The 27,785-nt window shown below is 42.4% G+C and overlaps 2 protein-coding genes across 5 annotated transcripts in view; both read left to right on the top strand.

Moving 5' to 3' along the window:
* si:dkey-237i9.1 (SEC14-like protein 1) overlaps window positions 1-10,966 on the top strand; it is a 31,773-nt gene extending 20,807 nt beyond the window's left edge. The window contains exons 7-16 of the mRNA XM_041933012.1: window positions 657-766; window positions 1,426-1,615; window positions 2,296-2,384; window positions 2,673-2,743; window positions 3,737-3,908; window positions 4,151-4,285; window positions 4,450-4,584; window positions 5,280-5,531; window positions 5,650-5,828; window positions 7,993-10,966. Of these exons, the coding sequence (XP_041788946.1) occupies window positions 657-766; window positions 1,426-1,615; window positions 2,296-2,384; window positions 2,673-2,743; window positions 3,737-3,908; window positions 4,151-4,285; window positions 4,450-4,584; window positions 5,280-5,531; window positions 5,650-5,828; window positions 7,993-8,098 (1,439 nt within the window). The 3' untranslated portion in view covers window positions 8,099-10,966. The remainder of the gene's footprint in view (window positions 1-656; window positions 767-1,425; window positions 1,616-2,295; window positions 2,385-2,672; window positions 2,744-3,736; window positions 3,909-4,150; window positions 4,286-4,449; window positions 4,585-5,279; window positions 5,532-5,649; window positions 5,829-7,992) is intronic.
* Window positions 10,967-11,772: 806 nt separating this feature from the next.
* Window positions 11,773-27,785, top strand: part of LOC121604480 (endonuclease V-like) — a 60,506-nt gene continuing 44,493 nt past the window's right edge. For 3 of the 4 annotated variants that reach the window (XM_041933999.1, XM_041934000.1, XM_041934002.1), the window contains exons 1-6: window positions 11,773-11,899; window positions 13,153-13,324; window positions 21,023-21,157; window positions 22,476-22,571; window positions 23,234-23,273; window positions 25,380-25,492. In XM_041933999.1, the coding sequence (XP_041789933.1) occupies window positions 11,856-11,899; window positions 13,153-13,324; window positions 21,023-21,157; window positions 22,476-22,571; window positions 23,234-23,273; window positions 25,380-25,492 (600 nt within the window). In that variant the 5' untranslated portion in view covers window positions 11,773-11,855. The remainder of the gene's footprint in view (window positions 11,900-13,152; window positions 13,325-21,022; window positions 21,158-22,475; window positions 22,572-23,233; window positions 23,274-25,379; window positions 25,493-27,785) is intronic. The other variant, XM_041934001.1, reaches the window with a different exon arrangement.

The following is a 27,785-nucleotide window of genomic DNA, read 5'->3' as shown; positions in this document are numbered from 1 at the left end:
GTGAAAGGAATGTACATTTGAAAGCAGAATGGAAAATAGTTCTACAAAAGGTGCTTAAACTGATTTTGATCTTGAATTGACACAGAAATGACAACATACAGTATTATAGTGTAGTGGCCATCTAACCACAAAAAAGACCACTGGTGGGAATCAGAAGTCATTTCCAACACGTGGTGTATCCAAAAACAAGGTCTGCCATGATGTGCCGTTCAAACCTTTATTAACTTTTTCAAAGATTAAAAACACCCACAAAAGATCGGGTGCACCTATTTAAAAGACGAGCTCGTACAAAAAAAAAAAAACAAACAAAAAACATACAAATTAATTCTGCCGCACATACAGACCGACCCACACACACACGCACGGTTGAAAAACTTTGTGGCTTCCCCTGACCTAATTTTTATCCGTGGATCACCTTTGACTCCCATATGTAGGTCAACTTATTGTTTACCTGCCAATCACCAAGTGAGACAATGACATTCACACAACCTGTCCCACTCCCATACACACACACACACCATGCGCCATGCACAACACAATTATTGGTGTCATTCAAGGTGTAAACCACATGTTCATGCAAAGTTAAAGTTCATTTATCTTGTGTTCAACTGCATTATGTTAATTGAAGGAGTTCTGTTTTTTTTTTTTTGCTACAGACAAGTTGGATGCCGACTATATCAAACGTTACCTAGGCGACCTGACCCCCCTGCAAGAGAGCTGTCTAATCAGACTTCGTAAATGGCTGCAGGAGACGCACAAGGGAAAGGTATTGTTCTGTTTGTAGGTTTTTTAATAATAGAGCAAAATAGAATAGCAATTTTTAGGTATGTTGAATCAAGAGATTTTTGTAAGACTCCTTTCAGACTGTACAAAAAACACCAACCAATTCCCACTAACGTCTGGCTTTTGTCTTCAATGAGAAAGGGTACAATTGGCATTCATTCCCGGGTCAAATGGCTCTGCTGTAGTCACCGGTATTTATCAGCTCCAGCTACGATTGGCAGTAATGGAAACATGACACACATATTTTCCCTTTTCCAGCGTGAATCTATGAATTGCATTAAAATTGTCACCGGCCTCAATGCTGCTTCCTACTGTTCTTTTTTCTGGTACATTTGTGACATTGAGCGTGACACACCAGAAAAAAACAAAACAAAACAGGAAGACAAACTTGTCTACTGGCAATGGGAAATGAGTCAATTACCTACTTTAAGATGGGCTACCTGCATTTAGAAAGCTTGCATATATGAGGTAATTTTGGTATCAAAATGGTACAATTGTCCACCTTCAGATTTAACCATTATCAGGGACATCTGCAGAGGTCAGGTCATAATAGATTTTAGTCTGACAGCTACCAGCTACTTTTCACTTCCTTAGAAGGCTAATTGACCCCGTACATCTAAATGCTCTCCCCTTACGATCCAGATCCCAAAGGACGAGCACATACTGCGTTTCTTGCGTGCAAGGGACTTCAACATGGACAAGGCGCGGGAGATCCTGTGCCAGTCGCTGACCTGGAGGAAGCAGCACCAGGTGGACTACCTGCTGGAGACCTGGAGCTCACCACAGGTCCTCCAGGACTACTACACTGGGGGCTGGCACCACCATGACAGAGGTAGGCCCTGACAGAGGGAACCAGTGTGTGCATTCCATTTCAGGAAAACAACAAAAAATACGCACATCTATCACCATACTCACAGACAGTTGAGCATTTAAACTATTTGAAGTCACGTGTTACTTATGCAAGTTAACATCCACTCATGGCTTATGTAGGCCATGTCAGAGCGGGCTGTACCTACACTGTTAACTAGAGGAAGATTTCAGTTGCCTAGTTTCTTACAGACTCAAGTTACACACACACCACATGAACTTAAGTCATTCTTAGCAGCCCATAGCCTTCAGCCCTGCAAGTGAATTAAACATGAGGCCAATTTGTTGACACTACTTGGTTACTCAAATAGCTTACACACACTCGCACACAATCACATTCTTCATTTTGGTGCATGCTGTGGATTCCTTGTTGAGAACAGAGGGTGACTGTTGACAGTATAAATCAAATTTAAATGACTTGTATGCTCCCACATCAGTGAACAGTTTATCTTCTCATTTCAATCTTTTCATTTGTATGGGATCAACATGAAACATGAAAGCATTTCTCAGTGTACACAGTCACTTATGGTCTTACACAACAGAAGAACAAACAGTCAAACTATGCAAACCACTTGATGTAACATGAAGCCTTGCAGAATGTAAACAGTTTGACAGACCATGTAAATATTTGTTTTATGCCTCTAGATGGCCGTCCTTTGTACATCCTGAGGTTGGGCCAGATGGACACCAAAGGACTTGTCCGTGCCCTCGGAGAGGAGTCTCTGCTCAGACATGTATGTAACACAAGTCGCAACACACTGGCGTGTATCACTGTAGGTTGATAAGTTTATAGGTCAGGCTGTTGCTGGTTGGATTACAGGTTAGGGAATTAATGTACACTGGCACGTCCTGACAAGTGTATTGACACCAGGAAGTATGCAGCACAGTACATATATAAATAGTCTGCTTGTTTATACTGTTGCACGCAATGTAATGTGCTCAGTTTAGCAGTGCAAGTGCAAAATGCTTGAAATCATAATAAGATCACTATAGACCACTGAGTTCATGTTGTGTCATTCTAGGTGCTGTCTATTAATGAGGAGGGTCTGAGACGCTGTGAGGAGAACACCAAGGTGTTTGGTCGACCCATCAGGTAACCCTTCATAAGTGAGAAAGATAAATCATCAATTTAGTTCAGTCATTTATAAGGCAAAAATGCGGCATATTTATTAACTGAACAAAATTCAGGATTCAAAGAGTTTTTTTTCTGCCACATGCTGATACAGGATGTGCAGTGAAATGTAGGGTGGCATACTTTTGAGGCTGTGCTACAAAGGTTAGAATGCAGTAAAGAATACTGATTAGAATAAGAGTAAAGATAAGCAAATGTACTTCACAGAAGGAGGACAGTATGTTAGGCAAGCCTGAGAATATATAGCGGTAAGATGATGGAGTTCAGCATCCTGATGTCTTCACACTTAACAATAATTAACCAAAAAAAAAAAAATCTATATGACAATTGATAATGAAAATAATCATTATTTGCAGCCCTAGGTCGGTACTAATTTCTCGATAAAAGTACAGTAAAAGATTTAAATGTGGTCGTAGATCAATACATACATAGGAAAAGGTGAAAAATGCTTTAAACAAGCTGCATTTCTCTCTTTTTTTTGACTATGAGGCAGCATGCAAGCCCGTTGGATTAAGTTCAGCAGTTGTAGCCTGAACGCAGGTGCACACACAGAGACACAGCATGAGTGAGAGCGGAGGAGAAATGGAAAGAATGCATGAGGCTCTTCCCTGAGTGCACTGCTTCAGATGGAGAGAGTGAGAGGGAGGGAACAGAGATGGTATCTGTCATCTGTCAGCCTTCTCAAACAGGAAGAGGTGGCTGGGACAACAGCCACACAGGAAGGCATGTGAACTATGAGTGGCATTCACGTCACAGCCCTCGGCCAGAACAGATAGAGAGAAAGGGAGGATGTGGAGGAGGAGGTCAAGAATTAGCAAGCATTGCCTTCACCAGTTAAGCTTCACTTCAGTGTGACAGGTGCTAAGTGGTTGAAAAGACGCTGTGGCCCATTTACGCGTGTGTCTCTGCCGTGCATTTATCCACTCTCTAATCCTCGCTCTACCTCTTTTGTAGCTGTTGGACATGTCTGGTAGATCTGGAGGGGCTGAACATGCGTCACCTGTGGCGACCAGGAGTCAAGGCGCTGCTGAGGATCATCGAGGTGGTGGAGGCCAACTACCCAGAGACTCTGGGACGGCTGCTTATCTTGAGAGCTCCCAGAGTTTTTCCAGTCCTCTGGACACTGGTGAGAATCAGCAGGGGGATACTTCTCATAGTACCGATTTATATGGATTTGGAGGGTGTTTCTGGTGTGCGGTCCACCCTCATTTTCTAACCTGAATACTGGATACTGGTATCTCAGTGCACAACCACACCAAATGCACTCTTATCATTGCTATAAATTCATATGTTTTTGCCATGGGATAAGTTGGATACAACTAATTTGGTTTGTCCATAACCCATATCCACCTCTGCCTCTGTCCCTAGGTGAGTCCATTCATCGATGAAAACACCCGCAAGAAGTTCCTCATCTATGCAGGCAATGACTACCAGGGTCCTGGAGGGCTGGTGGACTACATAGACAAGGAAATCATCCCTGACTTCCTGGGGGGAGAGTGTATGGTGAGTGTCTGATGAAGATGAAGAAACTCTTGGGTTATCATTTGAGAATATGATTTAATTCTGAATTTGAACTTTCTGGGACATGAGAGCACCCACATTGAGATCTCCTTTACTGACCCAGTTTTGTGCGTGCGTGCGTTTACATGCATGCGTTTCCTCTGCAGTGTGAGGTACCAGAAGGTGGCCTGGTCCCGAAGTCAATGTACCGCACGGCTGAGGAGATGGAGAACGAAGATGTCCGCCTGTGGACAGAGACCATATACCAAAGCGCCAGCGTCTTCAAGGGAGCTCCACACGAGGTGAGGCTTAACATAGAGTACCGGAGTGAGAGGAAACGAAGGAAAGCCTGTGGTGACGTTTTAAATGAGTATGTAGGGCAGGACAACAGAGAGCTGCATGATGTCTCTGATGGAGGTTTTGTTGAATGTTCTGCCATCTGGTGGTTGTATGTGGTCAGTGACTTGTTCATGTGTGTTTTAATTCAGAAGTGGAACAAATGTGATGTGGCTTTGAAACATAATCTGTTTGCAGTGACATACAGTTAGTCATGTTGCATAATTTATTCCAAAGGCAAAGCTGCATCGTCATACATAATCACCCCTCTGGAAATGATTTTGATTTCATGTTAATGAGCTCATAACCTCACAAACAGATGCTCATTTTTCTGTCACTGCTATTTGTCACTGATCGTGTCTTTTATTTTGCCACATTTAGCTGGTGCTTAAATATAGATCCACATAAAGTGAATGCTGCAGTATGAGTTTTGTTATGAATAACGGAAATGAAGAGTGTGAGGCCCACAGCCATAGCGCTCCTTCAATATTCTTTTGAGCAAGAAAGGATGTGTCTAAAGAAAATAGAAGAAATTAAAAGCTAAGGAGAGAGAAACAATGTTAATCCTTACTTGGGACTCTCTCCTTAAACATCTCTTTTTTTATATTTCTGGCCAGTCTTCTCATATCTGCCTTCCCTCCCTTCTCTCTCCACCAACCAGCTTCTGATTGAGATCATTGACGCCTCCTCAGTCATCACCTGGGACTTTGACATGTGCAAAGGCGACGTGGTTTTCAACATCTACCACTCCAAGCGGGCTCCCCAGCCTCCGCGTAAAGATCCCCTGGGAGCCCATGGCATCACGTCCCCAGGAGGCAACAACGTCCAACTTATCGACAAGTCCTGGACTTTGGGGCAGGATTACAGCATGGTGGAGTCCCCGCTCACCTGCAAGGAGGGCGAGAGCGTGCAGGTTAGGTTTCAGGATTGTGAATTTTAAACAATTTTTTTTTTTCTAAATGGATTTTTTGTGTTGTTTTTGCTTGTCAGTTTTTGACATTGTCTGCACTGTCATTCTGTCTCCTCCTCAGGGCTCCCACATTACGCGATGGCCCGGTTTCTACATCCTGCAGTGGAAGTTCCACAACATGCCAGCCTGCTCGGCCACCAACCTGCCTCGAGTGGATGACGTGCTGGCCACCCTGCAGGTTTCCTCACACAAGTGTAAAGTCATGTACTACACTGAGGTGTTGGGCTCTGAGGACTTCAGGTTAGTAACTCTGAGTGTCTGTGTGTGAGTAAAACACAGACATACATGCTGTGTATGTAAAGTGTATTTATGTATGTGCCCATATTTTGGTGTGTTAAGGTGTTATACCATGATGTTGTCATTGTTTTAATTTCAAACATAATTCCTGTATGACTGCTCATTTTTCACTCCTGCCTTCTTTCAGTTTTTCCCCTCTACAACCCACCACATAGTGCCACGTATGACATTTGATATTTGAGTGAATTCAGTCTGTAATTTTGCTTAAATGAAACTGTGAAAAGCCTTAAGAGCATCATGAGTTTTCTAGACACAGAGTTTGAAATGAGGATGCTTCCCTCCCTCGGAAACTCCTTTAATCCAGCTTTTTCTGTCCAATCCGCTCCTGTTCTATCGCTCACAACCCCCTCCTCCTCCTCCTCCTCCTCCTCTGTCTTCTTCCTGTGAAGAACGGCTTGCTGTGATGTGCAGAGTTTGTAAGTGGCTCAGTGTTTGTCCCTTTTCCTTTAGCACGAGCTCATCGTCATTGCTGCTAATTTGAACGGCCCCCTCATGGCAGTCACGCTTTTGATGCAGCAAAGAGATGCTTGTTTGCATCTGTTCTTGCTTATGGCTTGTGTTAGCATTGGCTAACAGGATGTTGTTGCTTTGTTCACACCGAACAAAGAATCCTTGCCCTGGGACTACAGTCTAACCATCCACTTGCTGGCTTCAGTCACTGCCTGCATGACTAATATCAGGAATCCCAGACTGGGTTAAGTTCTGCCCACTAGCGCTAAACTGCTGTATACCCAAGTGTGCACAGACACAACTTACACCAACACGTGCACCTGTACACCTACTTACACAGACATTTCCTGGCATTTGTACTTTCTGCACTCACCCATCTGAACTAACAACATGCTGAATCTCACTTTGCTTTTAGTACACACCTGCTGTTTCATTTCAGCAGACTTCACCATCTAACTCATTCTAGCAGCATTTAACAGGATGTTTGCTGCAGGTTGACACGTCCGGTAGAGGTTGAGATTTCTAAATATCTGAAACACTAACCTGAACTAAGAGTATGGATTAGGTAACCCATATCTGTAATGTACCTACACAGCAACATATGAACGCGTGCCAAGCATTCATAATGCAATAGGACAGTGACAATGACCTGCTGTTTTTCATTATAGCCAATGGAAGTGATGATCAGTGCTGGCTAAGACGGAGAAGCTGCTAGCTGAATGTTCTGTACACTGGGCTTTGTTAATAAGAGTGTCAGAAGTCAGTCATTCAGTGTGCCACAGTAATTTTTCCCATTTGCCCGCTCTGTTATGCCAAATTCGAGCCCTGCCATTTTGCTTTGAAGATAAAGTCGGAAGACCGTCATGGTGCTTTCTCTAAATGTAATGAATGAGTGTAGTCTCATATTGCCCTCAGGTAACACTTCATAACCTTTAACGAAAAAAGGAAAGTTACTGTAAGGAATACCTGCTGAAGTATTCCGATTGCATTAATGTCTTTTTAATGCTTAATGGAAAAGATGAAAATTCATGTGTTATCATGCATTATGTAGCTATATATGATATGTTATAGACATGGCCTTACTAACAACATCCAAACACCAAGCAGACTACATACTACATTGATAAAACATGTCCAGGTAGTTTTGCTGTGTGAAATTAATGCACCAAAAAACACAAAAAACAACAAAATGCTTCATGCTTTGCCATAGGCAGTTAAGCCTTCAAAGATACAAGGAAGCCATAACAGAAAAGGCTTTTTTGGTTTTGCATATGAAACTGAGTAGATCTTCTTCTGCCTTCAACAAAACACCCAGAACCCCTTTCACCCATAGTATGTGTGAAAATACAAGCGAAGAATTTGTCATTTTGATGTCTTCTCACATTCAGCCCTTTTCTACCTAATGCACTGTTGTTTGTTGCAGCCTATGGCAGAGCCTGAGCCTTGTGTGTCTCACAGAGTGCCTCAGTCTCCCTCCTGTGGGTTTGATCTGGCTGCATGGTTGTGCATCATGAGCACGAGTTGTGCACACAGAATGCATTCAGTTAGTGATTGGCAGACTGCGGTTGCTCTGGTGTTGCATACATGTGAATTTGGCTGCAGAATGTGGAATTCGTGTCGGCTCACACGTTCTCTGGATCTCTGTCTCTCACCTCAGGGGTTCGATGACCAGCCTGGAGTCGAGCCACAGCGGCTTCTCTCAGCTCAGTGCCGCCACCACCTCCTCCAGCCAGTCGCAGTCCAGCTCGATGATCTCCAGGTAGAAACTGGAAGCTGAGGACTTCAATCCCCCTGTCCCCCACACTGCCCTTACCATCCACACCGAAGCCAACTCTCCTCCCGCCCTTCCTCGTCGTCTTTGGACTTTTGCACAGCCGGTCTCTGTGGAACTGATGCATGCTTGCACAAACAGCAGACAAATAATTACAAAAAAATCTGAGGCAAAAAGAAAAAAAAAAACAGAGACTGTGTACAATTTAAAGGGCTGATTTTTGCACAAAGGTCATATATTTTTCGTGCCTGGCATCTGTGCTGGGCAGCAGTTCGAATCAGAACATTAGCAGAATGTGTGTTTGTGTCGTGTCTCATGCCGGGGGGAAAGGTTAAAGGTCGGGAGATGAATTGCGGCGCCTTTGTGGCACTGGAAACTGAAAGAAGCAATATTCTCATCCTGGGAGCTACGGGGCCAGATGAACACACTGGAGGCGCTGTTACATATATGCATTTACATTTACACCCACACATACAGTACTGAGATGACACATACCTCATTCTTGTGTGTTGGCTGAAAAACTGGATGTGCTGTTACATACAAACGCCACCACACATACAAATACATGTTTGATGACATGCAAAAATTTACAGAGTTTGCCATATTACCAGAGGGGTTTGTTCAATCTGGTGAATTGTTTATAGGTCAGGTGTGTGTGGGCGGGGTAAACTCTTTACTAGACCTGGGTCGAATATCACCTGCAAATGTTGTGTTTTTCAAACTGCATGGAGCTACAGATTTGGGTGGAGTTTACTGAATCATGACGATGCAGATGGTGTCAGCAAAGCTGCCAGCTGGCGGGAAAGTAACAATCAGATGTTCCCCCCTGACTGTGTGAGCTTTCTGTCATTCATTTTGTTATCTAATGTGGCCAACGCCACCCGTCTGTCTCACGAGGGCTTTATCACACCTTGAAAAGCTTTTGAATATTTGACCCGGGTCTGACTCTTGGCGAAGTAATCCGCTAGAAGCAATAACACGAGTTTGACTTTCAACTGTGTGAAATCTTTCTATTTATCATGAAGATGTACGTGGAGGATCATGGGTGCTGATTGCAGATTATTTTTTGTTGTAAGTTGTGTACAGGCAGACGGACAAGCAAACTGAGCCAGTAAACAGCTACATTCTGTGGCACGGACATCATCACTTCCTGTCTCGGTTACCATTCTGTTAGGAGAGAAACACAAATAACTTACCAGATTTTCTCCTGGACACGTTCTATTTTCCTTCGAATGACCACAGTTGGTTTGCTTTCTACCCAGCGTCTGCACAATTTGAGGAAGTAGAGTCAAAATCAAGACGTAAAGGAAATGCCTTGTCACTGATTTTGTGAATGTGCTACTGATTGGCTAGTGCTCGCCAGCCAATGAAATGCCTGAATTTGGAGGGTTGTGGTGTAATTGGGCAGAACTGCCATCATTCTCTACTAATTTTTCAGAGTGGTGTAGGTTTCAGTGTGCATTAGGGGTGAATGTTACTTTGTGATTATCATTTGAAGGTGCACCAGTAGACAACACATTGATACTGTACCTGTACTAGTGTTGGTTGTGTGTTCCTGTTTTTTGGAGATGAGTACTTGATGGGGTGAAGCAGTGTGGTGTGTTACTGCATGCTCATGTGGTGGTTGGGTTTACAGATCTGTTATTTAAGCAATTAAGATATAGCCATTTGAAGAGTCATGTGTCAATAAATACCATTTTAGCCTTTGTAAGCACCACTTAGAAACGTACCTGCTTTTTTTCAAGGTCACCACTGTAATAGATGAACGATTGTGAATTGAGTGGACATTTCTAAACGCAACGCATCCATGCAACAATTCTTTGATACAGTTTATTTGGTTAATAAGCGTTGATGACTCCCTGTAGAGGGCAGAAATGGTTGCCATTGCCAAGAGTCATCGCATGTTGTTCCCATGGTTACTGAGTGCGGCTGACAGCATACAGAAAAAAACAAAACTTAAGGCAGAGGCTTTCTCCTTGTATGGGAATTGGACTCCTGGAAATACTCACTCTGCAGCTCCTTTTTGATACATGAACTGCTTGTTTTTAAATATTAATGAAAGGTCAAGGGTTAACTTGTGGTAACTGTATGTCATTAACTGCAATAACATGAACTGCTTTACTGAGAAGAAGGACCTCCTCAGATCGTGGGCTGTTAAGTGTGCATGATGGTGTAAAAGAGTGAACAGTTGGATAAAAGATATGCCTGTAAGATATGTTTAAACACTCCCTCAGCCCCTCAGGCCAGGTGTGTTTCTCTTCTCAGCCTCTTCTCACTATCTGAAGCATGTCTAGAACCACACGACTAACTTTCCTCCTCCTGGTTATTCCCGCGTTTCTTCAGTGGTTCGACTGATGGTGAAACAGGTAACAACAGTTCCAGACCTAACTTCTCTAATGCTTCCTTTTGTCTCTCTTTGTCTACTCTTCGTCACTTGTACACTCCAGGTTTGCTGTTTTGCTTTCAAACACTTTTCATTGTGTATATCTTAGAAAGCAGAGTGGACCTTGGTTGAAGCCATAGGTATAAAGAGTGTACTCAGATCAGATATTTTTGTTTAATTTCTGCTTAAATTTAGTGTTACAAACACCAGAACACTTCTATGGTCTGCTGCCCCCCGCCCCTCTGACTGTAGCTTTGACAGTGTGTACACTTTTCATCAAGATCTCATTGACAAATGAGGGCTATAACTGTTTGTCTGTTCAACATATTTGTCTGTCTCTCTGCTTCCTTTTCTGACATCGTTGCATATCTTCTCTTTACTTGATGTGAGGAATTATGTAAAAAGTACATGTTTGAATTAATGAGAATATGGCGCCTTTACATTTTTTGGAAACAATAAACTTGAATTATGAGAACATTCATGCACTTCTGTCACATTCATTTGAGTTTCCATGTGTCTTTTTGTGGCTCTGTGATGAAGTAAAATACATGTTAATATCCAAAACTTAAACATTATGTATTGGACTTAACTTTCAGTTAACTGAGATGAATTTGGAAAACACCTATTCCCAGTGTCCCTACATGTTTCTGTGCCACTGGCTGCATTCGCTTTTTAATGACTTGTTAATTAATGAGAATCATAAAAATGGGTTTCGTGTTTGCTGCATCGCTGACCTCAATAATGATCACAAAAGATGATCTGTCCCCACTGACCTGAGTGTCCTCAAATAGCTCCTTTCAGTCTGAATTCTTCTCTGAGACGCTGTCTGTTCTGCTGTGGGTGAGGCCATGTCAGTGTTACTGTGCGGGCAGAAAAGCAAAGCTGTTGACTTTTTAAGGTGTAGATCAAAGGATAGCGAAGGATTAAAAAGAACAAGAATTTTGGGTGTCAAACATTGGGAGATCACAGTTGTGAAGAGATACTGTTATCTGATTATCTGATGGAGTCCCCCCCTTGTGTGTTCTCAGGAGTTTCTGTAGGAGTAAATTTCTCCATTCTGAGATTGATAAAGTCTTATCTAAGATGTCCAGATCTACTGAGTGACAGAAGCTCTTTGAGGTGTGTGCGAGTAGTATGTAATGCATCCAGTGAGTTGCTTCGAGCTGCAGTGTCGCTTCCTATCAAAGTAATTTGCCCTATTACCCACTAGATGGCAGGATTAACCCGCATTACACCACACGCAGGCTCCGCCCTTACAGTGACGTCAGCATACGGAAGCTAAACGGGCACAACAGTAGCGTCCGTGTCCACGTTACTTCTGTCACTTGATTATCGTGATTATAAGTCCTTTCGCAGGCTGCTACACATGTCCGCTCCTCCTGTAGAAGAGTTGGTGAAGCAGTGGGAGAGGTCAGAGTGCTTTTCTTACGTTTATATCCCTGAACCACGAACAGTAAGTTACACCACAGAACTACAGCAGGGCTGATACCAGTGGAACTTACAGTATCTCCACACTGTAGCTAATCGTTACCATGAGCTAGCTGAAGCTTGGTAAACAAACAAACAACAACCAAACACGCGAACATAGCGCTCTATAATCTGCCTACAGATGTTGGCAAACTCTTCTGTGTGTCTGTTGTTGTAGCTCTGCCAGCAGCTCTGGACCTGAGCCACCAGTCGTCAGCAGTCATTGATTTGTGAGTCAGTAACAGCAAGGCCAGTGATGACACCATGAGTCCATATTATGTCCTTCTGCTGCCTGCCATCTCCAGCTCAGATGTGTGTGTGTGTGTGTGTAATAATGTGTGCTGACATGCATGCAAAGCTCAGGTAGAGGCCACAAGGTGTCATGACTTGGATTCTTTTTTTATTCTAGTCTACAATCCCATGTCTCAGAATACAGTAACAGAACTTCTGTGCAGATGAAATTGCACAAATCCGGGGATAGAAAATTTGTTTTGAATTCACAGTGAACCCGCAGGAACATCCAGCTCTGCTGCTTTTTGGTTTCACATGATTATAGATTACATATCTTTAGGTTTTGGATTGATGGTTGGTTGTCCCCTTTCAGACACTGGATAGACAAAACTATCAATGTATTGATTAAGATATAATTTGAATAATAATTGCTAAAGTAATTGTTAGTTGCAGCTCCAAAAGCTGCTTTCTGGTCTTTTAGTTGATTGACAGAAAATTAATCTGCAGCTTTTCACAGTCAATTAATTCTCACAGTCATTTTTTGAGCAAAAATGCCAAAACATTGCAGGTTCCAGTGTCTCAGATGTTTAAATTTGAAAATAAATGTGCTGCATGAATGTGCATTGACATTTATGATAATAAATTGGAAACCTCTTGGTTTTCTCTCTGTACAAATACACTAAATACAAACACTTTGTGCTAAATACACACATGAGGTGCGTGTATTTAGCAAAATTACAAAGGTTATTTGTTATTTGTGAAGATATATTATGGCCCCCTTAAAACACTTCACTTGTTTAATATATGTAATTGTAGAATGTAAACTAGTTGTTTCTTTTAAATACAAAAGAACCCACATCTAAAATTTAGGGTTTTGGTGGAGGTGACCCCTCTTGTTTACATTAGGATTACAGACTGTACATGTGTGATTGCACTGTAGACTCAGTAGTCTGTTCTCCATGCAGTGAGCAGGCCCAGCTCAGACAGCAGGTGGTGGAGGAGGACACTGAGGACTGGCAGAGGAGTCCTGACTTCTCGGGCCTGGAGAGAGTCGGAGGAGTGGACCTCTCCTTCATCAAAGGGGACGATGTCAACGCCTGCGCCCAGCTCGTGGTGCTCAGCTACCCCGACCTGGAGGTGAGCTGTAGCAATTTTTGAGCTTTGTCAACCTCTAGTGGTGACAGGTGGGAACAGCAGCAGTATTGACTGCATTTGCTAAGTCGACCACTTACGTAACAGAAGCCTGCATTTGTCAGAAAAAAACAGAGACAAGAGGGACAATCACAGAACATATTCAACACATATAATGAAAATATACCAAAGTATCATGATGTGGAATCATATCAGAATGTCTGATTTGCATTTAAAGTAGTCTTGCTTACTTTATGTGGGTTGTTGTATGCAAGGTCACAGGAAGTTGTTTCCTGCTGCAGCATCATCACTTTAAGTTTACTTGTTTTGTATGTATGACTCCTGAGAGCTGGCTGCGTGAGGACTGTGAACACACTTCAGCAAGTTACTTTCACCAAGGCTCCCTGCTTGGTTTAGCCAGTCGCTGATTTTGAATGTTGTACAATCACACGCTGATAATGTCATTAATTTCTTGCATAGGTGACCCCTGAAACTGTTGTTTTTTTGATGTCCTGTGTCTATTTCCGCTTGCTGTTTGATATTTTCAGAAATCAATGTCCAGCAGAACTATCAAGAGCCAGAGAGCAGCTGTTTTCATCCTTCCTCCTGTTTTCTTTTCAGGTTGTTACTTGAGGTTCACGTAAACATCATTACTTGAATTTTTACAGGACACACAGCAGGGCACACAACATTGAAATCTGGCATATTGCACATTTACAGGTTCTGTATAGTCAGTTGCTTTTTTTTCTGTTTTCATAGTGAGACAGTATGTGAACCAGATTTACTAGATGCATAGAAAATGACAGTAAGTGCACATATAATGTCATTCTTTTAAATGAGAGCTGGAAATAGAAGACGTCCTTATTGGCTAAACTGGATTGGCCAGATGTGCATTACATATTCATATTGCAGTATAAACAACTAAATACTTAGTATACTTGACCTGCACGCAGCCATGACATTTTGCTAGAGGCAAACATTAAGATCACAGCAAGAGTTCAAGATCGAGCATGAAAGTTCGTTCATGACTCTGGAGACAGATGAGTAGGCAGCACGCACACCACCTCTTTGTGTCTTTTGTGGTGCAGGGAATCAAATCCCCCAAAAGATTTGATTCCAGTGAAAGAAGTCAAATCCTGCACACACTTATCACCTCTACATAGATTTTTTTTTTAAGGTTGAAGTTCAGTTCTGAAGCAGTGAAACAGTGCTTATATATATGCATGTATATGTGTATATGTAATTTTTTGTATGTGTGCACTATTTTGAATGCATGGTCACAGAAACGCATGATGCTAAATAGCTTTGTAGAGTACACACACATACAGGTAGGTATATCTATTTATAGGTGTATAACATACACAGACTCAGCCAAAAAGAAAGAGCAGCAAAGAAGCAAAAGAAAAAGTGCATACTACATCTGGTAGTGGTGTGACGAGGGATTGAAAGGGCTCAAATCTCTTGACAATCCCACCAACAAACAAGAGGGTTTTGGGTAAGAGTCACAGCTGTGACTCAGCTGTGGACTACATGTAAGTACTGTGCTACTATGTGACTGATATGTCTTGAAAAAGGTGCTTGTGACTGTACGATGACCTTTTAAAAAAAAAAAATCAATGCAGAGGTGATAAGTGTGTGAAGGAACTAATTTTTTGTATTTGAGACAAATATCTTAACTCAAAGCTAGCTTTTGGTGAGACAGCTCACTGGACTATGTATGAACCCAGGTCTTAGGTCTGTACTTATGTGATGAAAACGGAGCTGTCTCCATGGCAACTGAGTACACCTTGCCTGCTGAGAAAGATTGTGAGATTGCGTGGTTGAAAGCTTTTCGATAAGCTTAAGGTTAAGATTTTTTGTCACATGTTCAAAGTCATCAGCTTATGATGGCTTACATTTAACCTTTATTTAAACCTGCATTAATTGTGTTGTTTTTGGCCACCTGAGGAAAGCAGAACAAGCTTTAAACACAATAACACAGTAACATGTTATCACTACATAAAGCTGATATACGTGTTTGTAAAAAGTTGCTTATTTACACATCCAGCTGTCTTGGAGCAAAATCATCATTTATTTGAAGTTGTGTTGCTTTCCGACTGATGGGAATAAATCCAATTTTCATGCACCTTTTACAGTGCATCTCGAAAGTATTCACAGCGCTTCACTTTTTCCACATTTTGTTATGTTACAGCCTTATTCCAAGGTGGAATAAATTCATTTTTTCCCAATTATGACAACATGAAAAAAGTGTTTTTGAAAAGTTGGCAAATTTATTACAAATAAAAAACTAAGAAATCACATGTACATCAGTCCTCACAGCCTTTGCTCAATACTTTGTTGATGCACTTTGGCAGCAATTACAGCCTCAAGTCTTTTTGAATATGATGCCACAAGCTTGGCACACCTATCTTCCTCTTTGCAGCACCTCTCAAGCTCCATCAGGTTGGATGGGAAGCGTCGGTGCTCAGCCATTTTCAGATCTCTCCAGAGACATCAGATTCAAGCCTGGGCTCTGGCTGGGACACTCATGGACACTCACAGAGTTGTCCTGAAGATACTCTTTGACATCTTGGCTGTGTGGTTAGTGTTGTTGTCCTGCTGAAAGATGAACCATCGCCCCAGTCTGAGGTCCAGAGAGCTCTGGAGCAGGTTTTCATCCAGGATGTCTCTGTACATTGCTGCATTCATCTTTCCCTCTATCCTGACTAGTCTCCCAGTTCCTGCCGCTGAAAAACATCCCCACAGCATGACGCTGCCACCACCAGGCTTCACTGCAGGGATGGTGTTGGCCTGGTGATGAGTGGTGCCTGTTTTCCTCTAAACATGACACCTGGCATTCACGCCAAAGAGTTCAATCTTTGTCTCATCAGACCAGAGATGTTTGTTTCTCGTGGTCTGAGAGTCGTTCGGGTGCATTTTGGCAAACTCTGGGCAGACTGCCATGTGCTTTTTACGAAGGAGTGGCTTCCATCTGGCCCCTCTACCACACAGGCCTGACTGGTGGATTGCTGCAGAGATGGTTGGCGTTCTGGAAGGTTCTCCTCTGTCCACAGAGGAACAATGTAGCTCTGACAGAGTGACCACTGGGTTCTTGGTCACCTCCCTGACTTAGGGCCCTTCTCCCCCGATCGCTCAGTTTGGACGGGCGGCCAGCTCTAGGAAGAGTCCTGGTGGTTCTGAACTTTTTCCATTTATGGATGATGGAGGCCACTGTGCGCATTGGGACCTTCAAAGCAGCAGAAAGTTTTCTGTACCCTTACCCAGATTTGTGCTTTGATACAATCCTGTCTCTAAGGTCTATAGACAATTCCTTTGACTTCATGCTTGGTTTGTGCTCTGACATACTTAAATAGACAGGTGTGTGCCTTTCCAAATCATGGCCAATCAACTGAATTTACCACAGGTGGACAGTTTTTTATTTTTAACACATTTGCAAAAATCTCAAAAACACTTTTTCACGTTGTCATAATGGGGTGTTGTGTGTAGATTTTTTTGAGAAAAAATCAATTTATTCCATTTTGGAATAAGATTCAATATTCAAGATTCAAGATTGCCTTTATTGTCATTGAGCATGGACATGTCAACGAAATTTGCATTGCAACCCCTGTGTTAGAAACAAGATAAGAAAAAAGATAAGAAAGATAATAAAATAAAAAAAGATAATGGAATAAAATAAACTAACATGCAGTAAAAATATGTGTAAATGCAATAAAAATATACCAGAAATAAAAATATACTGACAATGAAAATATATTAAAACAATAAAATATACCAAGAATAAGGCTGTAACATTACCAAATGTGGAGAAAGTGAAGCACTGTGAATATTTTCCAGATGCACTGTAGCTCTTTAGCTGCTTTACTATGATTGCCAGGTATCTGCTAACTTTGTCTTTGAGCTTTTTTTTAACTGAGCTCGTAGTTCACAGTGGGTTTATAGCTGCCTGCTGCTGCTGGAAACAAGGTCACCCAGAACAGTGAGACCCACTGATGTCGTCACAATTTGCTCCTTATGTGCACATTCATCCCCGACAAAACGTAGCTAAATGTTTATTTAAACAAATGGTGGTGAATTGAACAGCCTGTTGTGTTATGCAAGCATCCTGCGTGTTTGATACAGTCATGCTGCCGATTGCAAACACCTCTGACACCAAACAAGAGCAAAAGTACTGCAAATCCAGTTGCACACAGCTTCACACTGTTTCAAGTAAACATGTCAGTCAACCTGAAAACTGTAACGGTGCACACTGTTGTCAGATTGAACGTTCCCCAGTTCAAAGAATACCTGCTATATTTTTGGTATCAGTTGAGAAGCAACTTTGTAATGAAATCAGTGTATTTTTGGTTAATTTACTCTGAACGGTGGCCGAACCAGAGCAGAAGCTGTTCCATGTCGCTAAAAAGCTCTGTAGAGCTAATTCTCTGTAGGCTCACGTGATGCTTGGTCATTTGATCTTTTGCTGATATAAAAATATTGATATTGTTGTAGCTTCATGTTTAACATGTAACCCATATAACTCAGATTTCCGGCATTTGAAGTCATTTTTCCATGTTTTGTGTCTCAAGTTGTATTCAGGTCATTGAACGAGGACAACAGGAGGCTCAATAACATAGAATCAACATCAATGATGCTTAAAAAATGCCAAATGCATAGTAAATGTATTCTACACTATTGTTAAGGAATTATGAATGAACTTGTGCCAAGAAAGACCCATCCAAACTCAAACAGGCTTTTGAATGCTATCATATCGTAAAATGGCCTTCTAATCACTTAACCCTGCCTCCTCTCAGAAGTGTGGTGAAAGTTGATATTCTTTACCATAAAACTGGTGGATGTCTATTCTAATCCAGATACATTTATCAAGTCAACCTGAGCACTTCAAGTGGACTTGCCAAGCCTGAAAGCAACATTAATACACAGGAGAGCCGAGCTTTAATATACAATCCAGCTCAAGGTCGAGTCTTGTTAAACCGGCTGTTGTTAAGACAAGACCTTGCCAGTCCCAATTTTCATTTCATTACCGTTTTTTTGTAGAGCCTTTCATAAGCATTCCTCGCTCCTGCCATTTATCTGTGCATTTACACGTGCTGCTGGCACCTTCTCATTATATAAGCCATTATAATTAATGGCATTTGTCACTGTACGTTGTTGATACACGGACCCAACGAGGCTAATGAAATGTTCAGAAATGCTGTCCAATAATGGGATTATGTTTCCTGCTTGCATTCAATTTACTCCAACACTGCCACCTGAGGCCATTTGTGACACAAAGTAATACTGGTAACATGATGCACAGTGTGTCCACTGCTGTGGAGTTTTGCAGAAAAACACAGTGATTTTGTAGTTTTATTGCAGTTGCTTTTAAATAAGCTGGTCTCAAAGATCAGCTCAAAACACACTCAACACATGGACAACTCTTACTGAGTGTAATGCTTAGCTGCATAACACTCCGCAATTTTTTATCACCACTGTTTAGCCAAGAGAGATGAGGGCCACTGCTGTCAAAAATATGACATTGACATTCCTGATTGCTCAGACTAGAAGGCATCCTTGTGTCGAGGTGTCATAGGCTTGCCCCCATTCACAAACAAGAGCTTTTGCTTGTCTTATTCGTAGCCACTGCTGTCGACCTTGATAAAAGCTGTTTGCACCTGGTGTTACAGCATGTAAGACCTTGGTACATCCTCTCATCACGAGCGAAAAAGATTTTGAAATGCACCACGGCTTATGAAGAAAATTTGATCACTGAATCCAATTAGAGTTTATCTAAAATCTCAGTTCAGAGACTCTCAGTTGTAGAGACGTTTGCCTGAACTTTACAACAGATTGGATTTCATATTTAGAAAACATATCTGTTTACGCTTCAACATAGTGCAGGTAGTTTGAACCAATCTGACAGCAGTCAGTTGCATTACACAACCAGGAGAGGACGGTGTGTTTGGCAGGGCAGACAAACAGATGTTACCTGAGATGAGCACATCTATAACGTGGTCAAAAACAGACAGCAGCATGCAAAACACTCAGCTCAGGAATGATAAAAGCATGCAATCCTGTCACAGGAATAACAGACAAGGGCATTCCTCATCCTTTTTTTTTTTTTTTTTTGTTTAGTTTATTATATAGATGTTTATTTGAGAGAAATTAATACACATTTTAGAAAGCATTTGTAATTTTTCTTAATTCACGTAACTATACTAACTGAAAGGGGACCAAATTTATTGCCATAGTAAATTGTAATTGAAGAGCACATAACCACAAACACAAACACACAAGTTGCATTTGACTTAAGACTTCATTGCGAAGACTTGAGACTTACTTGTGACTTGCAAAACAATGACTTTGCCCCACCTCTGAATATAGTTCAAAAGTTGACTTCCGCTATAAACAGTATGCTTGGTCCTTCGACATCTGCCGGAGGATGTTTTATGGGCCTGTGGTGGCCAGTGCTCTCCTGTTCGCCGGCGAGCGCTGGGGCAGCAGGTCGAGGGCTCAGACTCAACAAACTGATTGGCAAGGCCAGTGATGTTGTCGGGGTGGAGCTGGACTCTGGAGGCAGCGACAGAGAGAAGAGGATGCCGCCCAAGATTAGTGTCATTCTGGACAGTTTCCTACTCCCTCCATGACTTGCTGGACAAGCAGAGGAGCTCATCCACTGCGACACTCACCCCCCTGAGATGCACCACAGAACGCCGCAGGAAGTCATCAAACTCCTTAACTCCTCCCTCAGAGTGTCAGTCACTCCGGATTTACTGTTTCACCCCTGTCAGTAGCATTACTGCACTAACCCACAATTATAACAATGTGCAGTGATTCAGCAGGGCTGTGCAGTAACTCAATGTATACGACTTATTCTGCATATTTTTATACTGCATTATTAACCCTGTTTCCAAAACAGTTGGGACACTGTGTAAAATGTAAACAGAAACAGAATGGGATGATTTGCAAAACACTCAAACCCCAGATTTAAGTGAAAATAGCACAAAGACAACATATCAAATGTTGAAACAGAAATTGTATTGTTTTTTTGAAAATTCTGTCCTCATTTAGAATCAAATTCTAACTGAGGACAGAATTTCCAAAAAACAATGACATTTCTTCTACATATTTCATATTGTTGGTTATATTTATGGTTGATTTATATTGTTTTATAATGTACATATTTGTAGATATTTGTACATTCTCTAAGACATTATATTTCTGTTGTATTTTTATTACTGTTATATTTATATTATTTATATTTATTACTGGGAGCAGCTCCAGCTGACCCCTCAGGGATCATTAAAGTATTCTGATTCTGTGAGTGCACTGCAATCGGTAAGTGCGCAGACAGGGAGGCACCATCATGAAACCAAAAATATACAGTAGAAAGCCATGAAAATCCGTGTAAATTGATTTTAAGCAGGTAACCTGCCAGATGTGGCATGTTAGTGATTATCTTGCACAGCTTGTGTGTGTCTGTGGGCTCACCCTTACATATACACTGGGGTAGACGCGTTTGCCTGAAGCGTGCAGCACCTGATCCCCGACACAGATGAATGTATCCAAACCCAGAGCTGCTCGAGCTGTGATTAGGTGTGAATCGCAATGACCGAGCAGGTGGGGAATCAGTGTACTGCTTTTTGATCACCAGAGAGTCCATTACCAATCAGCCACCTTGATGCCCAGAAAAAAAGTGTATATTTCTGTCCCCTCCCCTCCCCCCAGCTGCTGTATGAGGACAGTCAGATGGTGACCCTGACGACCCCGTACATCGCTGGCTTCCTGGCTTTCAGAGAAACCCCCTTCCTCCTGGATGCTCTGCAGCGACTGGAGAGGAACCAGCCCCAACTTCTGCCTCAGGTCATCTTCTACACACACACTCTCTAACAGGGTCAAAAAAAATGATGTTTTCAACCCGTTTAAGGGCTTCATAATGCATAATTGTAGTCAGGATATTTCCTGGAAGTGGAAGAGCAAACAAGATACTTCACATGTGTTTCATCAAGGTACTCGATGATCAAGTGTCAGGTGTGATGTAGAGGAGCACCTCCAATGACTACGAGCACTCGGTATAATTGTAATAACATTTTGAGGTATTGAAAATGTTTTGGGTCCTCTATATCACTCCTGTCATTTGTTCCCCAAGTGAATGTGTTAAAGAATCCAGGAAAGGTACTGCTCACTCTTCCACTTTAAGAAATATTCTTCTATATGTTCTTGAGTTTTGGTGTGTGCTAAGCCCTTTCTTAATTTTTGTCATTTGGATTCAAATTTGGTTAGTTCATATTGGTAGGAGTAGTTTAGTTCATTTTCAACATTTTGGGAAGTATTAACTGTCTTTCCAGACATGAGAAGAATGGTGCCACTCCTGTGTGTGTGTGTGCTCAAAGCTAGAGTGAGGAGATAGCTAGCCTAGCTTAGCATAAAGGCTCAAGGCAGGGGGAGCTGGCCTGGCTGGAAATGATTTGTGCTTACCAGCAGTATCTGGCAAATTGCGTCATAGCTGTTACATCCTGTAACGCCCCCTAAGATAAATTTCTTTTTAGCACGAAAAAGAAACAAGTTGCAAACTCTTCAGTCAGCGTTACTAGTTTTTTCTTCTTCAGGTTAGCTGTTTCCTCTTGCCTCCAGTCTTTATACTTACCGTAGGTTTTATTCCCCAAAATGTTGAATTATGACGTGTGACACCACCGTGGAAAACCTTGTTATTAACTGGTGATTCGTGGCCACACTAAAACATCACTCTCAGCTTGTCAGGCTCTGTTGTCAGACTTTGCTCACCTTAAATCGCTGTATTTGTACTTTATTAACCTCAGAGTTGTGCTTTGATCATAATTCTAAAGCCAGCATGCTAACATGCTGTAAACCATACGGGGAGCATGCTAATGTTGCATGCTAACTTAAGCATTTCTCAAAGCACAGATGAGGCCTGGGATTTGGTCATTATTTTTTAAGTATCCAGGATGAACTGCAGAGACAAGTAAGCAGAAATTTTGGATTTTTAAAATGAGTTATAGATCGCTGATGCACCCAACAAACCTTAACACCTTACTGACACTATTGGGATTGTGTAAATGGTGTAAAGCGTGCCTCAGCTCTTGCACATTAAAACCCACTGAATACATTGCAGCTACTGTGACAAAGCTCTTCTGGTTCCCCTCCCTTGCTGTTTTCTCAGGAAGTTGCCAAAAAATTCTACTCGCTTCTGTTTCGTCTCTGCCCACACACCTCCCTCGCTTCCTCCCACCCTGTCTGTGTGTCAGCATGCACGCAGGTGTGCAGAAACACACACATACGTACTTTCACCCACCGCATACACAATCACACACACGCACACATGCACACAGTTTTACTTCCACTGACATTTAGCCCAGGACAGATGCAGTCACCGCTGCCTTTATCTGCAACCTTTGAAGTGAGTTATTCCCAGCGACTTAAGATTCAATGCTGAAAAATGTCCGTAGAGTCACCTTTGGCATCAAGAACTCACCAGTGTGCTGGAACTGGACGAGTCAGAATATCAGTTTGAGGATCTTGTCTCTTACTAACTTTAGCTTTTGAAGCTCAGGATAAAGACTCTGCCTTCTCACACTGTGCGTCTGACACTGTGTCCGACAGTGCTGGCAGCGGGGGTCATCGACTGTACCAAAGGAGAAAAGCGTTTCACAGAAGGCATTTTAACTTGTTTCAGGAACAGCACAGGTTGAAATCACAGGTTAAAGGATGCCGTGATTAATATTATTCAATGTAGCTGCACTTTTACCGCTTTGACATGTCAATATGTCTGCTGTACATAAGTTTTTGGAAGACCTTGGAAAAGTGCTAGCGTGAAAAAAATGGTGAACAGTAGGGCAGCAGCTCAAGCAGCAAGAGCTTTGTTTTGTACTATGGGGAAATTCAAATCAGATGTGTATGTGTGGTGTGCCCTCTCAACAGGTGGTGTTGGTGGATGGGAATGGTCTGTTCCACTACAGAGGTAAGAGAAGCTGGTCTATACTTTCTGTTTGATTTATGGCAGGATGCGTTCAATGACAGAAAAGCACAGGTGTGGTTAATAACATTATTAAAGGCAGAGTTCCATTTAGGTGTTAGGGTATGGTCACACAATGACGCAAATGCAGGCACATGACCATTACCTGCTGAGCCAAAAGTCATGTAAAAGTTCACCGATTTTGAACTACGCAAAGAGAAGTTGAATTTTTTCACACGCTTCTCTAATTTTGTGCATTTTTGGGACATGTCCCCTAATTATGCTGCGTTCACATAATGTCGGCAGAATGGCAAGAACAGGAAAAGCACCCCTAATTGTGGCTAAGGAGTGTTCATGCATTCCAAGGTTGTCAGCTGTAGTGCTAACCTTGTAGTCACATCAGATAAACAGCCTAAATTAGCTGCTTTTGTTGTGTTACGTATTTAGATCACTTTGATTCCAAGTGACTCCAGAGACAAACAAACGGTGTATAGCTTCTGTAAAATTAGTTACTTTTATTTAGACGTAACTGCCAGCAGTGGTGCATTTGCTGCCATTCTGCCAGCAGTTTGACACGTGTATGGTTATTTTCACCAGATATTGTTGGTGTCAGAAATCCCTGATATCTCCAGCTCTGAATTACAAGTCAGAGGCTAACGGGAATGGTTTTTGCTCCTCGGTTGCTCGTAATTACGTTATAGAGGATATGACATGAATGAGACATTAGCCAGTGTCTCTATGACTATATGTGTGAGCTCAGTGTAATGCTTTACGTAGACACTTGGCACTGAGTAATCATTCATTTTTTTTTTTTGCTATGACAAATCAAAAAGTCTGCTCTGAGGAGAGTCTGTGTCAGGCCGGGACTAGAATGAGGACTCAGGTGCAGAGTTAAGCGGTAACAGTCTTTATTTAACACAATAAACCAATGAACTCTTCGATAAGCGTGAAAGCAATGGCTATGAAATTATTCTTGATAATACTCTCTGGACCAGACTGTGGTCAAGACACAACGGAAACTTAAAACTTAGAATAACACAGGGCGCTCTGAGAAGAGGAATCGAGGCTATAAAACTTAGGTAACAAAAAGTCGCTCCAGAAGGAGGAAAAGTAACAAGGCTATCAAATTAACCAACGCAAGAAATTCACTTATACAGAAATCAAAATACACTCCGCTCTTAAATGACGGAGGACTATCACAATTATCTCTGAAAAGGATTAGAACAAAAAAAACGCTCACAAGGAGGATGGAGAATTGGCTACGAGGTATTTACAGAACTCGATTAACAATCTTTGATAACAAAAAACTCTCACATGGAGGACTATGAAATATCTAGAAAGAAAACAAAGACTACTAAACGACAAAAACACTCTTAAAGAGGACTTTGGATAAACTATGAAATAACAAAGGAACACAAAACCCTGAACTAGACTATGAAATATTAACAAACAGAAAACGCTCACGAAGAGGATCAAAGGCTTACTAGGCGACTTGAACTGTGGCTGTGGATCTATAGTTGGCACGGGTGAAACGACCTTCGGACAAAAAACACACTGGCACGAGACAAGGGAGACGCAGACTATTTGAACACATGGAGGGTAATAGGCAACAGGTGGAGACAATAGGTAATCAGGCTGACGCACCGGTGACACATGAGGGAGGGCAAGTGCTCTGAAACGAGAGGAGAGTTAGGTTTACAAAATAAAACAGGAAATGACAAGACAAAAACCCAAGACGAGACAAACCTCACCGCGGTGTGACAGTCTGTTGCTATCACATCAGAGCATGGGGGTTCACAGTATGTTAAGTATGTTAAATGGATTAATGTAGAGTAGTCTAGATTTCATCAATCTCCTTATCTAACTCTTATAAGAAAACCAAAGTATTTCTCGGGATGTTACTGAAACTATTCCTTTGAGCAGTTTAATAACTGGGGTGAACAAGACGAAGTGATACACAAACTGATGTGTGAACGTACAGTTAATGTCATCTTATTACTTGGATCCACTTGAAAAACACTTGAAGAGTTCAAGATTAGCACAGCAAGCCCACAAGGTCAATATTTTTGTGCTAAGATCAACTGAAGATTTGTCACGGTTTGTACCCTACAGAGTTCGGCCTGGCATGTCATCTTGGAGTGCTGTCAGGGCTGCCGTGTGTGGGTGTGGCCAAGAACCTGCTGCAGGTGCAGGGTGTGTACAAGAATGAAGAACACCAGTCACAGGTGAGACTAAATTGAGGACCGCCTATCAACCCGACTTGAACTCACTTGTTTTTTCTCCTCTGTGCTGTAGAGCACTGTTTCTCAAGCCTGGTCCTGGAGTACCACTGCCCTGCATGTTTTAGATGTATCCCTGCTCCAGCACACCTGATTCAAATGAATGGCTCGTTATCAGGCCTCAGCAGAGCCCATTAACGAGCTGAGGATTTGAATCAGGTGTGTTGGAGCACGGAAGCATCTAAAACATGCAGGGCAGTGGTACTCCAGGACCAGGATTGAGAAACAGTGCTGTAGAGTTTTGTCACTCTGTGGGTCGGCTTACAGAGTGTAAGTGAGACTGTAATGTACAGTACAGAGGTGCAGATACAGACACACACAGACACATGTAATATTTGAGGTATTTAATTATGAGAGCAAATGGGATGGGAGTAGGAGTCCAGCAGGTGCAGGGCAGAATCTGGAGAGTCGCTGGGTTGAGCTGAGGTCCGAGGCAGGGGAGCGGGGCAGAAGAGGTGAAGGGATGGGAGACAGGTCCCAAAGGGAACTGGATGAGCAGAGTAGAGCAGCAGACTTATAACAGGAGAGGGGGTGAGGCAGGGCCGGATTCAGCAGCAGCAGGATGGTTGATGAGACGACGATCCGGCAAGGTGAATGAGGCAGAGCTGAGTCTTTGTAGGCTTCATTACAGGATGGGATGCTGCTGCTGGTGCTCTGCTCTGGCTTCAGCACACCTGTGTCCAGTCAGACAATCACATAGGCAGAGAGGGAGACAGAGAGAGACAGATGGGAGCCCTGGAGATGCAGGGACGGGGAAACAGAGGGAAACACAAAAGGAAGAAAGTGGGACACGGCTGTAGCCTTGACATGCCGTGTCTGTCAAAGAGCTGCCACCCTTGACAAGAGTCAATAGATTAAATTATTCAAGTTAAGTCATCAGCGTGTTGTCACTTTTCCTGTTGCTCATTGCTCACTGTGTTCTAAAAAAAGCAAAGAAATGTCAGAGAGGGACGAAGCAAAGGACAGAATCCTCAATTACTTTTGAGTGTGCGTGTGTGTGCATGCATTGAACCCACACTTCTCTTTGTACGTGCGTGTGAGTGTGTGTGCTAGTGTGCGTGCTGTTTTGACAGCGTGACTTTTACTGCAAGCCAAGGCCTCCTTGTGTAGCTAATGCTAATGTGACTTTTTGAATACAAATCAAAGCTGGAGCAAATACCTATTGGTCAAAGTATACCTGTGGGAGAGGAAAAAGCTGGATTTCATTAATATGCAAATGTTCCCTTTGTTTCAGTCTGGAGCCTCAGTGACCTGTTGAGCAAAGAATAAAAGCAAGTTAAAGTTAAATTTGCCTGATGAGCAGACATCTGGCTAGAGTCTAAAGTAAGAGGATACATGATCTAATTCAGCAGGGTTTGGAGGCAAGGAGAAGTTCTTTGGTTGCAGAAGCTGAAGGTTAGACTGTCTACTCTACACTGTATTTTCCAATTAGATGTGTACATTCACATAGGCTTAGACTGCAGATGCATTTGCACACGCTATGTTGTTCATGCATCTGTCATCCCTCTGGAAAACGGCTAAAGTTGCATCTGGTGTTTGGGATGTGTAGCCTGAAGCAAACCAACACAAACGTGCTGAGGAAAAAGAAACAAAATAGACAAATAGAAAGGGCTTGAGCCCTGTCTTTTACTTTGCAGTGACACTGATAATAACTGAGCTCAAGTGTCTTCCCTGAGGAAACTATCATCACGCAAATTCTTTGTAGATGATGTTGCTCTGTAGATAGGTGCGATGAGCATTTCCTGATGATAAGCAAAACTCAAAAGTTTCAAAGGGAACCAGCGCAGACGACTTTAGCAATCATCCAGTCCACTGCCAACTCGATGAGCAGGCCGAAGACTCCAGTGGTTTTCATGTAGCCGTGTAGCATGCTGATTCAATTCTCCACAGGAGTGTATCCATCTCCCTCAATCAGTGCTAGTGGCTTTGGCGTCAGAAAGTGTTGGTTGATCTCTGGCGTGGAGGGGAACCTGATCTCTTTGTTTACACAGAACAGCCTCACTCTGAGGATGCAGTCTCACCGATATCCTGATATTATCTCTGTGCCAAAAGCCTAGTGGCTTGGACATGTTCATGTTGAGTATCAGGTACCATCTGCATTACAAGCCCATGCGGCATCTTTGGGCTCAAGCTATTAGCTTCGGATCAGCTTCTGTGCATGAAATTTTAGAACTCCCCTCCCGGCCGTATTGATGTAATTGTCACTCTCTGGGGCTCCGTCTAATTCGTCTAGAGGCAC

The sequence above is a fragment of the Chelmon rostratus genome, chromosome 3, assembly GCF_017976325.1.
Source record: "Chelmon rostratus isolate fCheRos1 chromosome 3, fCheRos1.pri, whole genome shotgun sequence".
Lineage (NCBI taxonomy): Eukaryota > Metazoa > Chordata > Actinopteri > Chaetodontiformes > Chaetodontidae > Chelmon > Chelmon rostratus.
The sequence above is the reverse complement of the archived record's forward strand: the minus strand, read 5'-3'. Positions and strand labels throughout refer to the sequence as shown.